At 43.8% G+C, this 13,694-nt stretch overlaps 1 protein-coding gene across 1 annotated transcript in view; it reads left to right on the top strand.

Moving 5' to 3' along the window:
* The first annotated feature begins 1,729 nt into the window (after window positions 1-1,729).
* The window catches only part of LOC106561658 (2-oxoadipate dehydrogenase complex component E1), a 39,593-nt gene continuing 27,628 nt past the window's right edge, over window positions 1,730-13,694 (top strand). The window contains exons 1-5 of the mRNA XM_014125815.3: window positions 1,730-2,024; window positions 9,815-9,967; window positions 11,389-11,600; window positions 11,914-12,108; window positions 12,368-12,637. Coding sequence (XP_013981290.1) covers window positions 1,838-2,024; window positions 9,815-9,967; window positions 11,389-11,600; window positions 11,914-12,108; window positions 12,368-12,637 — 1,017 coding nt within the window. The 5' untranslated portion in view covers window positions 1,730-1,837. The remainder of the gene's footprint in view (window positions 2,025-9,814; window positions 9,968-11,388; window positions 11,601-11,913; window positions 12,109-12,367; window positions 12,638-13,694) is intronic.

The raw sequence follows: 13,694 nt of genomic DNA on the forward strand, positions 1-13,694 counted from the left end.
ATATCAGTCACTTAACATGACCTTTATGAATTATGAAGCCTTTGTGCTTTTTTTCTGATTACATAAATTATTCAAAATTCACAAAACGTGAGGTCAGCTTATCTGATAGACGTATAACAAAACGTATAAGGTCTCCTAAGCCTGTGTTTAACACAGATCTTATTTACGGCATTCCATTCATTTCCCTATAGAGCCCCACAGTGAAGGTGTCATAATACCCATAAAACCAACGGTCAAACAGGGAAATGGTTCCAATAGTTTTTCCACCATTCATTTTTCCCATAGGGAGTTTTAGAAACACTTAACATGAGGGCTGTGTTTCGTGTAGGCTTACCCTGGCATGACATTTTCATAACACGTCCAGTGTAGCTGATTTCTGTCATTCTGATTTTGCACTTGCCCTTATTCAATTTCAAGTTGATGCTCCTCAGTCTGTCTAGTAGCTGTCTCAGTCTCCGGTCGCGCTGCTCTGTGTCATCACTCCAGACAAGAATGTCATCCATGATGTTTAAGACACCTTTCAGACCTTTCAAATGCTGGGCGAGGCACCTCTGGAAACCTCTGGAGCGGACGTGATTCCGAACAACAGTCTCTTGAAGGAATACCTCCAAAATGGCGTATTGAACGTGCAGAGTCAGGAGCTCTCTTCATCCAGTTGGATTTGCCAAAATCCTTGGTTTGCATCAACAACTGAAAATACCTTGGCGTTAGGGATTTCAGCAACTACCTCTACAATGGTACGTAAAGGATCATGTTCTCTCTTGACGGCTTTGTTTAGATCCTGTGGTTCCATGCATAGCCGTATTGTGTTTGGCTTCACGATTGTCCCCAAGCTGTTTACCCATTCACTAGGCTCAGTTTGCTTGATGATGACATCCATCTTTTCCTTGTGGTCAAGTTCCTTTTCAAGTTTTTATTTTAGTGCTACAGGCACTTTTCTGGTTTTCTGAGATGCTACTGGCGATGAAAGTTTAAATCTGCAACATATTCTTACATTTAAAAAGTAATACAAAGGAAAGCTCAACATTATGAAACATGGAGCAAATGATACCACCAACTACTCTGAGCCTAGAGGAGAAAATGGAGAGTTTGAATACAGAAACATAGGCTGAATTTCTGGATCCAAACTCTCAAATGTTGTTTTTTTGTTTTACTTCTGACACCATGCAATAATATATTGCACAATGAGGCAGGAATACGGGTAAAATCTTTTTTTTAATCTGATGTCATTAGTCAAGTACCAGTACAGATGAACACGTAGTAATTAGTAACAACGCCACCTTCAGGCAAACCAGGTGAGTTCATGTACATACATTACACATCGGATTACTTTTATGGAAGGAGAGCGAATCGATATACAAACCCGAAGTCAGATGTAACTGTCAATAGTAAAATAACGTTTAAAACAATGTTTGAGTGAATCTGAATAAAGACAGTGAATGGTGAAGCGGATGTTATCCACACACACGGTAGACTCCTCACCACTCTGTAGTGACCTAGAACAACATGGGGAAGGGTTTACGAGGCCAAACCCAACAGTACGTGTGTGATGGAGGCACTTGTTGCGAATAATCATGTGGGCCGTCAATCATACGTGATATAAACGTGAAAGTGATACATTACAATCTGATTCTGGCTACACGTGCACCTTAGTTGATTCAACATTAAACTATATAACCTTTGCGCTTCCGCGAAACACGCCGATGGCTCAACCAATCAGCTTGAAGTATGGTGTCACCGCCTATCTTTCCCAGCAGTGTGGCTGCTGCTCTGTAGTGTGGAACCGTCTAGCTTAACTAGCTACGTCCTTTTTTACTTATTCTATACATTTCAAATCATGTCCGCGATACTATTCCTGAAAAACTTGCACCGCGTCAGCAGAGTACCTCTCAGTGTCGCTCGACCGGTCGTCGGTTGTCTGTATCACACCCGGAAAGGAGTCTACGGTCACCGACCCAAACAAAGCCTCGGGGACAATAAGTTGCACAGTGATCCAGTCTCGTATATCGCTGCACTCAATCGAGGTCAGTAGTTTTTCCCGATGATGGACATCTTTAACCTTTAGTTATTATTCTATAGCAAAGCAAGAATGTTGGGCAACATTACCAGTGGGCAAAACCAGGTTGAAAAGACATCCGTATGACGTCTTATTCTGGTCGCAAACTGTTTTTACCCCCGACTTTTTACTGACCAGAATGTTACCAATTGCGTCATAATTGTGACCTGTATATTACGTGCTATATTATGTAGCCTACTGGTCATAGTTAAGACCTCATCATAACCTGTTAATGACTACCTGACTACAGCGTATTACCTACTGTAAAAAATATTGCACAGTATAAAGTTTGACATTGAAAATATTGTTCATTACATTTCTATTTGTTTCTATAGTAACCAATTCAAGTTTTAAATCTGCAACATATTCTTCCATTTAAAATTGATCAAGCAATGACAAAAACAAATCTATATGAAACATTTTGGACATCTGCATACAGTAATGTTTCATAACCACACACATAGAAAGACTGGGACACAGACTATATAAAGTTGAAATGTTTTATATTTATTAATGATTCATAAGAGTGGTGTGATGGGGGGTGGATCCTCATCAAGGACCTTTGAGCACAGAAGGCGATCTGAGGGCCTAGTGGTCCTGTTGAAGAGTGGTGTGATAGGTCAGATCTGGAGCCTAGTGGTCCTGTTGAAGAGTGGTGTGATAGGTCAGATCTGGAGCCTAGTGGTCCTGTTGAAGAGTGGTGTGATAGGTCAGATCTGGAGCCTAGTGGTCCTGTTGAAGAGTGGTGTGATAGGTCAGATCTGGAGCCTAGTGGTCCTGTTGAAGAGTGGTGTGATAGGTCAGATCTGGAGCCTAGTGGTCCTGTTGAAGAGTGGTGTGATAGGTCAGATCTGGAGCCTAGTGGTCCTGTTGAAGAGTGGTGTGATAGGTCAGATCTGGAGCCTAGTGGTCCTGTTGAAGAGTGGTGTGATAGGTCAGATCTGAGGGCCTAGTGGTCCTGTTGAAGAGTGGTGTGATAGGTCAGATCTGGAGCCTAGTGGTCCTGTTGAAGAGTGGTGTGATAGGTCAGATCTGGAGCCTAGTGGTCCTGTTGAAGAGTGGTGTGATAGGTCAGATCTGGAGCCTAGTGGTCCTGTTGAAGAGTGGTGTGATAGGTCAGATCTGGAGCCTAGTGGTCCTGTTGAAGAGTGGTGTGATAGGTCAGATCTGGAGCCTAGTGGTCCTGTTGAAGAGTGGTGTGATAGGTCAGATCTGGAGCCTAGTGGTCCTGTTGAAGAGTGGTGTGATAGGTCAGATCTGGAGCCTAGTGGTCCTGTTGAAGAGTGGTGTGATAGGTCAGATCTGGAGCCTAGTGGTCCTGTTGAAGAGTGGTGTGATAGGTCAGATCTGGAGCCTAGTGGTCCTGTTGAAGAGTGGTGTGATAGGTCAGATCTGAGGGCCTAGTGGTCCTGTTGAAGAGTGATGTGATAGGTCAGATCTGGAGCCTAGTGGTCCTGTTGAAGAGTGGTGTGATAGGTCAGATCTGGAGCCTAGTGGTCCTGTTGAAGAGTGGTGTGATAGGTCAGATCTGGAGCCTAGTGGTCCTGTTGAAGAGTGGTGTGATAGGTCAGATCTGGAGCCTAGTGGTCCTGTTGAAGAGTGGTGTGATAGGTCAGATCTGGAGCCTAGTGGTCCTGTTGAAGAGTGGTGTGATAGGTCAGATCTGGAGCCTAGTGGTCCTGTTGAAGAGTGGTGTGATAGGTCAGATCTGGAGCCTAGTGGTCCTGTTGAAGAGTGGTGTGATAGGTCAGATCTGGAGCCTAGTGGTCCTGTTGAAGAGTGGTGTGATAGGTCAGATCTGGAGCCTAGTGGTCCTGTTGAAGAGTGGTGTGATAGGTCAGATCTGGAGCCTAGTGGTCCTGTTGAAGAGTGGTGTGATAGGTCAGATCTGGAGCCTAGTGGTCCTGTTGAAGAGTGGTGTGATAGGTCAGATCTGGAGCCTAGTGGTCCTGTTGAAGAGTGGTGTGATAGGTCAGATCTGGAGCCTAGTGGTCCTGTTGAAGAGTGGTGTGATAGGTCAGATCTGGAGCCTAGTGGTCCTGTTGAAGAGTGGTGTGATAGGTCAGATCTGGAGCCTAGTGGTGCTGTTGAAGAGTGGTGTGATAGGTCAGATCTGGAGCCTAGTGTTCCTTATTTAAGCATAAAAAGAGAAGAAAATAAATTAACTTTTGGCATAATGTTGACATGAATGATACGACAGAACAGTAACATACAGTAAAATATATTTTACAGTCAGAATCTACAAAAGAGTTCTCATTGTCTATGTCAATTGTCTCAACTTGTCACATTTACTTACCAACTACAATGGAGCACACATGAGTGGTATCAAAGGCGCTGTTCCTTCATATTGAAGTGGGAAATTATTCATTGGTCATCAGTCTGAAACATAAAAAAAAGAGGATATCAAAATTAGACAGTAGTTTGATAATGACAATTTTTTTAAACTCATCTCTAAATGTTAAAGTTTTGCTTAAACTTCTAATAAATGTTGTAATAGTCAAACAGCTTTTTACAAACACACCACTCCATAATCCTGAGGACATTGTCCCGGACAAACACTCCATAATCCTGAGGACATTGTCCCGGACAAACACTCCATAATCCTGAGGACATTGTCCCGGACAAACACACCACTCCATAATCCCGAGGACATTGTCCCGGACAAACACACCACTCCATAATCCCGAGGACATTGTCCCGGACAAACACACCACTCCATAATCCCGAGGACATTGTCCCGGACAAACACACCACTCCATAATCCTGAGGACATTGTCCCGGACAAACACTCCATAATCCCGAGGACATTGTCCCGGACAAACACTCCATAATCCCGAGGACATTGTCCCGGACAAACACTCCATAATCCCGAGGACATTGTCCCGGACAAACACTCCATAAACCCGAGGACATTGTCCCGGACAAACACTCCATAAACCCGAGGACATTGTCCCGGACAAACACTCCATAATCCTGAGGACATTGTCCCGGACAAACACTCCATAATCCTGAGGACATTGTCCCGGACAAACACTCCATAATCCTGAGGACATTGTCCCGGACAAACACACCACTCTATAATCCTGAGGACATTGTCCCGGACAAACACACCACTCCATAATCCTGAGGACATTGTCCCGGACAAACACACCACTCCATAATCCTGAGGACATTGTCCCGGACAAACACACCACTCCATAATCCTGAGGACATTGTCCCGGACAAACACACCACTCCATAATCCTGAGGACATTGTCCCGGACAAACACACCACTCCATAATCCTGAGGACATTGTCCCGGACAAACACACCACTCCATAATCCTGAGGACATTGTCCCGGACAAACACACCACTCCATAATCCTGAGGACATTGTCCCGGACAAACACACCACTCCATAATCCTGAGGACATTGTCCCGGACAAACACTCCATAAACCTGAGGACATTGTCCCGGACAGAGGTTCCCCCAATTGCCAAGCTGTCCTCAGTCTTAAAAAAAAGAAAGGTAGATGCAAAAATGTAAGTGTGTCTAAAGAGGAAATAAAGAGACAAAATATTATCTCTCAAAAGTTGTCTGTCATGTCATTCCTGCAACAAACATTGTTAGAAATGGGTGTAATTGTCAAATATTTTCTTCTTCTCTGCAACTGTGCACATGTGAGTTTGAGTGAGTGACAGTGAGAATGAGCAAGAGCATGACTCACCAAGGGAGGTGTCTGTTGAACCAGGACACATGGGTTTCGCATGTTAAAGAAAGGCGAGTTAAAACAGGAGGTTATTTGCTTTACAAACATATATTATTAAACCTGTTTTTGCTTCATCATTATGGGGTATTGTGTGTAGATTGATGAGGGAAAAATCGTATTTAATCCATTTTAGAATAAGGCTGTAACGTAACAAAATATGGAAAAGGGGATGGGGTCGGACTCGGGAAGAGCTCGGCCCGCATGAAGCCCACTGAGTCAGAGTCAATGCCTAGTCCCCTGAATCTCAAACAGAATAGGCCCGAGTCTAGCATGTTGACTGGGTACAGTAAGCCAAACAGAATAGGCCCGAGTCTAGCATGTTGACTGGGTACAGTAAGCCAAACAGAATAGGCCCCAGTCTAGCATGTTGACTGGGTACAGTAAGCCAAACAGAATAGGCCCCAGTCTAGCATGTTGACTGGGTACAGTAAGCCAAACAGAATAGGCCCGAGCCTAGCATGTTGACTGGGTACAGTAAGCCAAACAGAATAGGCCCCAGTCTAGCATGTTGACTGGGTACAGTAAGCCAAACAGAATAGGCCCGAGTCTAGCATGTTGACTGGGTACAGTAAGCCAAACAGAATAGGCCCGAGTCTAGCATGTTGACTGGGTACAGTAAGCCAAACAGAATAGGCCCGAGTCTAGCATGTTGACTGGGTACAGTAAGCCAAACAGAATAGGCCCCAGTCTAGCATGTTGACTGGGTACAGTAAGCCAAACAGAATAGGCCCGAGTCTAGCATGTTGACTGGGTACAGTAAGCCAAACAGAATAGGCCCCAGTCTAGCATGTTGACTGGGTACAGTAAGCCAAACAGAATAGGCCCCAGCCTAGCATGTTGACTGGGTACAGTAAGCCAAACAGAATAGGCCTGAGTCTAGCATGTTGACTGGGTACAGTAAGCCAAACAGAATAGGCCTGAGTCTAGCATGTTGACTGGGTACAGTAAGCCAAACAGAATAGGCCCCAGTCTAGCATGTTGACTGGGTACAGTAAGCCAAACAGAATAGGCCCCAGTCTAGCATGTTGACTGGGTACAGTAAGCCAAACAGAATAGGCCTGAGCCTAGCATGTTGACTGGGTACAGTAAGCCAAACAGAATAGGCCCCAGTCTAGCATGTTGACTGGGTACAGTAAGCCAAACAGAATAGGCCCCAGTCTAGCATGTTGACTGGGTACAGTAAGCCAAACAGAATAGGCCTGAGTCTAGCATGTTGACTGGGTACAGTAAGCCAAACAGAATAGGCCCCAGTCTAGCATGTTGACTGGGTACAGTAAGCCAAACAGAATAGGCCCCAGTCTAGCATGTTGACTGGGTACAGTAAGCCAAACAGAATAGGCCCCAGTCTAGCATGTTGACTGGGTACAGTAAGCCAAACAGAATAGGCCCGAGTCTAGCATGTTGACTGGGTACAGTAAGCCAAACAGAATAGGCCCGAGTCTAGCATGTTGACTGGGTACAGTAAGCCAAACAGAATAGGCCCGAGTCTAGCATGTTGACTGGGTACAGTAAGCCAAACAGAATAGGCCCCAGCCTAGCATGTTGACTGGGTACAGTAAGCCAAACAGAATAGGCCCGAGTCTAGCATGTTGACTGGGTACAGTAAGCCAAACAGAATAGGCCTGAGCCTAGCATGTTGACTGGGTACAGTAAGCCAAACAGAATAGGCCCCAGTCTAGCATGTTGACTGGGTACAGTAAGCCAAACAGAATAGGCCCGAGTCTAGCATGTTGACTGGGTACAGTAAGCCAAACAGAATAGGCCCCAGTCTAGCATGTTGACTGGGTACAGTAAGCCAAACAGAATAGGCCCCAGCCTAGCATGTTGACTGGGTACAGTAAGCCAAACAGAATAGGCCCCAGCCTAGCATGTTGACTGGGTACAGTAAGCCAAACAGAATAGGCCTGAGCCTAGCATTTCGACTGGGTACATTTAGTTTGTTCCTTTGGGGTTGTGTGTTGTGCGGGATTATTTTGATTGCAGCGGGCAGTGTGGTTATACATTGTGTTTTTGCTCCAGCGGTTTAAATGTTGGAGTATTGATTCTAGCCGGGCTGTGCCCCGTGCGTATTTTCGCCTCTTCTTTTGGATGACCTGTTTCCCTTTTGGGGTTTTGTGCGATCCCTGTGTTTTGATACACCTAGCGTGTTGGGTGTCATTAAACTTCGGCCTACCGAACAATCATATCCTGCATTTGACTCTGCTCCTTCCTCCTGCCCTACATATCCGTGACAACAGGAAGCATTTGGTAGCAGTCATTGCAGCTAAAGGTGGCACAACCAGTTATTGAGTGTAAGGAGGAGTGTTGCATAACTTATGTTAATAAAATAAGTATATACTTTTGTGTTATTTGGAAACTCAGGTTCACTTTATCAGATGTTGTCACGATTATCGTCGGTGAAGGAGGACCAAAATGCAGCAGGACTGTGTTTGTTCATTTTGAACATTTATTAAATCAAAATGAACACAAAAACAACAAAACGAACTCACGATATACCGACAGTCTTCTCAGGCTCATACATGCTAGACAAGAAACAATCTCCCACCAATACACAGACAAACACACCCAACTGATATAGGACTTCCAATCAAAGGCAACACCACACAGCTGCCTTCAATTGGAAGTCCACCCCAATTAACTCAACATAGAAACAGATTACCTAGACTAAACATAGATTTACATAAACAAGGAACAGTGCCCAAAAACCCCGGAATACATAAATCAAATGCCCTTTTTAGAAAAACCACCACCCCGAACCACATAAACCAAATACCCTCTGCCACGTCCTGACCAAACTACAATAACAATTAATCCTTATACTGGGCAGGACGTGACAGATGTATTAGATTTTGGTTGAAGATCTGATCAAATTCGGTATAAAAAAATATGCAAAAATCAGAAAGGGGGCAAATACTTTTTCATGGCACTGTATTCATTCACCTATTGTTATTGCAGAACAGATGAAGTGTTGTTCAGTTGTTATAGTCATTGTTGTCACTACGTATCACAGCTACACTTTTACTACTTGCTTTAATTAGCATTTAACTGGAAATGTGTCTAATGCTTGTCATAGACTATGGATATCCTCCAACCCCCCCTCTATTCCCACGTGTTTACATAAAAAAGGCTGTTGTTTTGGAACAGTCTTTGTCCCTGGGTAAATCCATATGAATGAAATCACTTTTTGACAGTATCCCTTTTGATTTGAACAAGTGTATTTTGTCAACTGGGCACGTACACAGCTTGTGGATCTTTGCAAAACTGCTACAGTAAGTCTTTTTTTATTTAAAATATTTTTTATCTCGCAGATATCGGCATATGTTTTGAAAACCGTTATGAAAGCGATGATTATAGATGTTAAAACACAGCGTTGGAATTGTAGTTCACATGGAGCCATCAGTGGGCGAATGTACCTGGCAGCTGTGACACAGCCTGGGATCGAACCCGAGTCTGTAGTGACACCTCTAGCACTGCGATGCAGTGCCTTAGACCGCTGCACCACTCGGGAGGCCCCCGCAAATTGATTTTAACAAACAAAAAATGTGGCCCTCCATTGAATTTCAAAATCCCGATGTGGCCCGCGAGCCCAAAAGTTTGCCCACCCCTGACCTACATCATCTGAGGTTTTAGTGTGGTGCCTGTCATCGGTTGAGACACAACATGCTCTTGAATACAGGATGGGTTGTCATTTCAGTCATAGAAATATAATTAATAGAATGGACCTATCCCTTCAGTCAACTGTAATTTAAACTAGCTGGTACACCATTTGAAATTTCTATGAAATTAGTACCACAAAGATGGCTGTTTTATCTTTTCCAGTGTTGAAGACATGGATGTCTCATGCTATGGTGGGTTATGCCAAATAGGTCAACTTTGAGCAGCTGTATCTCTTGAATGTTTTGGCATTCAGGTCCAAAAGGTCACTTTGTGAGCACTTCTACAATGGGCAAATATGTATGGAAGGTTTCATTCAAATCAAAATGGATTCACCCCCCCCTCTGTTTACACAGACCATGGGCTTGCACGCCTGGTGGAGGCTTACCGAGCACATGGACACAAGGCTGCTAAAATTAACCCTCTACTGCCTGATGACCCAGTGGAGGACAGTGTGCCAGAGATCAACATGTTGACTGGGACTGTACAAGGACCCCTCAACACATCAGGTAAGCTATGTCTATGTGGTCTTTTGACTTCTTCATTAAATACGTTTCTAAAGGGAGAACACTTCATTGATTAAACCAATCTATCAATAAATACACTTCACATTGATGATGCATAGCAGTGTTTTCTACTGTCTTCCTACTACTACTAGGCTACTAGCTAGCTACTACTAGGTAGTTATACTGTAGTGTAGGTAGTAGGGAAGCCTTATGGAGAGGTCAACCCATCACCAAACATTTGAATTGCTAAACCAACCATACGTTCAAGTTGGACCAATTAAATGTGAAGCGCCTGGAAATGGGCCAAACTGATAATGCTAATTGGTCTGTTGACAATAACACATCAACTTAACGCAGGCTCTCTGCATGGTGTCGCCTGGGATGAAGCATTTTCAGTGACAGTCAATAATAATATCTCATACCTCGGTTATTACAGTTTATACCATGGCATTGTTGATTACTCATTTCTGATTGGTTTGAAGGGCATTCTAGAGCGTGCATTATTTCCCTATAACGCACAAGGTATATCAGCACATTAGAATTCAATGGCTATAGTTCATTCTTACATGTTCTATTTTTGAACTGCTTTTGAAAGCAAAAGTTGAGTTGAAAACATTGTCATTGTTGAATTAGATTTTCATAATAGCAAGCTAGGACCAAAGATTTTATAACTAAACTGTCATTGATTTTATAACTAAACTGTCATTGATTTTATAACTAAACTGTCATTGATCTATCTGTGATCGGACTGATGGTTTGATTAGCTAAACTAGCAAGTCTGTTTGTTTGGTAACCAAGGCAACTACTGTAGCTATCTAGTAAACTTGCTAGGTACTTCAGTGGATCTTGAAAATCATTTCTATTTTCAAATGAACACATTTCTAGCGGTACATTTGTTAAATTATAACCATGGTATAAAAAGGATAATGAACTCGGGACTCAATGAGTTCTTTGGAAAACAAGTCCGTAGAAGATTAGTTCCACTCCGCTAGCACGTCGTGAAGCACACCATCCACGTTGTTCATTATCTTCCAGAGAACGCCAAGCCCCTGTTGATTATCACGAACATAATCACTCCTAAAGAATAGACCACTCAAATGCAGGTAATACACATCAACTAGTGGATATGATTCAGAGGGTAAAATCACTTTCTGAAAATTGGGGATGTAAAAATGGCTTTATAAATACATTTGAGTTATTCAGGGTGTCTATCATATCCATCACCTGTAACCCTACATGGAGATAAGGAATTCATAATTGTCTCCTCCATATCCACTATTGCCTCACGTACAACACACACACGTTTTGTCCTGAATACTGCAACACGTTTGCGACCAAACAGATCTTACTCAGGCAGGGTTCACCTGATTTTAAGAAGAAAAATCTTCAAGAGGAGAGACTTATATGAACTCCTTTTCATCCAGGACTGAGACATTTTGGTAAAGCCGAGGCGTCGGTGGAGGAGGTGATTGGCTACCTGGAGGAGTCCTACTGTGGCCGCATTTCCATAGAGACCAGTCAGCTGACCAGCCTGGAGGAAAGGGAGTGGCTCGCAGACCGCTTCGAGCAGCTGAAGAAAGAGATGTTTACTGCAGAGGAGAGGAAAAAGTTGGCCAAGCTCATGCTGGAGTCACAGGTAGATGGATGGAGGGAGGGAGGAATGGATAGATAGAGAAATGTTGTCGTACTGTATTTATAGTCTAATTAGCTTTAATTGCCTAAGTAATAAAAACTAGTATCTTATCTAATATCAGAGTAAAGTGATTATTTTATTAGCGAGAATGAGGAGGTAATATTTTTATCGATGTTACTTTTGGTCCCATTTCCAAGAAAGACTGAGACAGATCTTGCTGACTTATCTCTTGATGTGTATTGCCTTTATTTCACCAGAAGTCATTGATAACACGTCCTCTTTTACAATAACAACCTGTTTCTTCTTGTTACCTCAGGAGTTTGATCACTTTCTGGCCACCAAGTTCTCCACGGTGAAGCGTTATGGCGGTGAGGGAGCAGAGAGCATGATGGGAGTGTTCTACGAGATGTTCCGTCTGTCTGCCCACAGCGGGGTGACGGACATCGTCATGGGGATGCCTCACCGCGGGAGACTTAACCTCCTCACGGGGCTTCTGCAGTTCCCACCAGAGGTCAGGGTTTAGACATCTTCGAGATCAAAGGTCATGACTGTAATGGCTACCATGAATGACCCTGGGATAACTAATGAAGATGGTCTCACACTCCCAGTCATATGAATGAACCAATGTTTTGGCACCAGTTGCCTTCCTCAGGGTTCACTCCTGGGACTTTAAACTTTTATTTATTCATATATTGATTGATGAATTGATTGATTTGATTGATATTTATTTGGATGTGCGACTCCTGTCTCCCCTGTCCCTCCACCTCCAGCTGATGTTCCGTAAAATGCGTGGCCTCAGTGAGTTCCCAGCAGACTCTCCCTCTATCGGTGATGTCCTCTCCCACCTCACCTCCTCTGTAGAGCTGGACTTTGGTGCTGCCCACCCCCTCCATGTGACCATGCTGCCCAACCCTTCCCACCTGGAGGCCATCAACCCAGTCACCCAGGGGAAGACCCGTGCCCGCCAGCAGCTCAAACAGGAAGGAGACTACTCCCCAGACGAGAACGCTCAGCCTGGGGATAAAGTTGTCTGTCTCCAGGTATCGTACTGAGACCATAGCCCTATTTAGACATATGTTGATATACATACCTAGACATGGCTCAACAGGAGGGAAAATACTCCCCAGAAAGACAATGCTTAGCCTGAGGACAATATAACGGTGGAGTATTGTCTGTGGCAAGCCACTATAACCGGTGGAGTATTGTCTGTGGCAAGCCACTATAACCGGTGGAGTATTGTCTGTGGCAAGCCAATATAACCGGTGGAGTATTGTCTGTGGCAAGCCAATATAACCGCTGGAGTATTGTCTGTGGCAAGCCAATATAACGGTGGAGTATTGTCTGTGGCAAGCCACTATAACCGGTGGAGTATTGTCTGTGGCAAGCCACTATAACCGGTGGAGTATTGTCTGTGGCAAGCCACTATAACCGGTAGAGTATTGTCTGTGGCAAGCCAATATAACCGGTGGAGTATTGTCTGTGGCAAGCCACTATAACCGGTGGAGTATTGTCTGTGGCAAGCCACTATAACCGGTGGAGTATTGTCTGTGGCAAGCCAATATAACGGTGGAGTATTGTCTGTGGCAAGCCAATATAACCGGTGGAGTATTGTCTGTGGCAAGCCAATATAACGGTGGAGTATTGTCTGTGGCAAGCCACTATAACCGGTGGAGTATTGTCTGTGGCAAGCCACTATAACCGGTGGAGTATTGTCTGTGGCAAGCCTCTATAACCGGTGGAGTATTGTCTGTGGCAAGCCACTATAACCAGTTTGAAGTGTGGCCCTTTGGACCTCGGTGAGGATGCAATTTGGCCCTCTGGGCAAAAATTAGTTTGACACCTTAGAGGAATATACTACAAAGCAGGATCAAGGAGTTAGCCAGCTAACTTGCCTAAATATTATGAAATAACTTTTATATTTTTGAGAAATATAAGCTTGAAATGGGCGTGGTCTAATTGAAATGACAACCAAAAACACATATCAAAGTTTATCTTTCTTAATGAACCAGAAATCAGTAGTTGGCTAACTCGTTAATCATGTTTATCCCTCTGAACTGGAAACACATTAACTCAGTCAAACTTCTATAGAAAAGGATA

Source organism: Salmo salar, chromosome 10 (genome assembly GCF_965601325.2).
Source record: "Salmo salar chromosome 10, fSalSal1, whole genome shotgun sequence".
Lineage (NCBI taxonomy): Eukaryota > Metazoa > Chordata > Actinopteri > Salmoniformes > Salmonidae > Salmo > Salmo salar.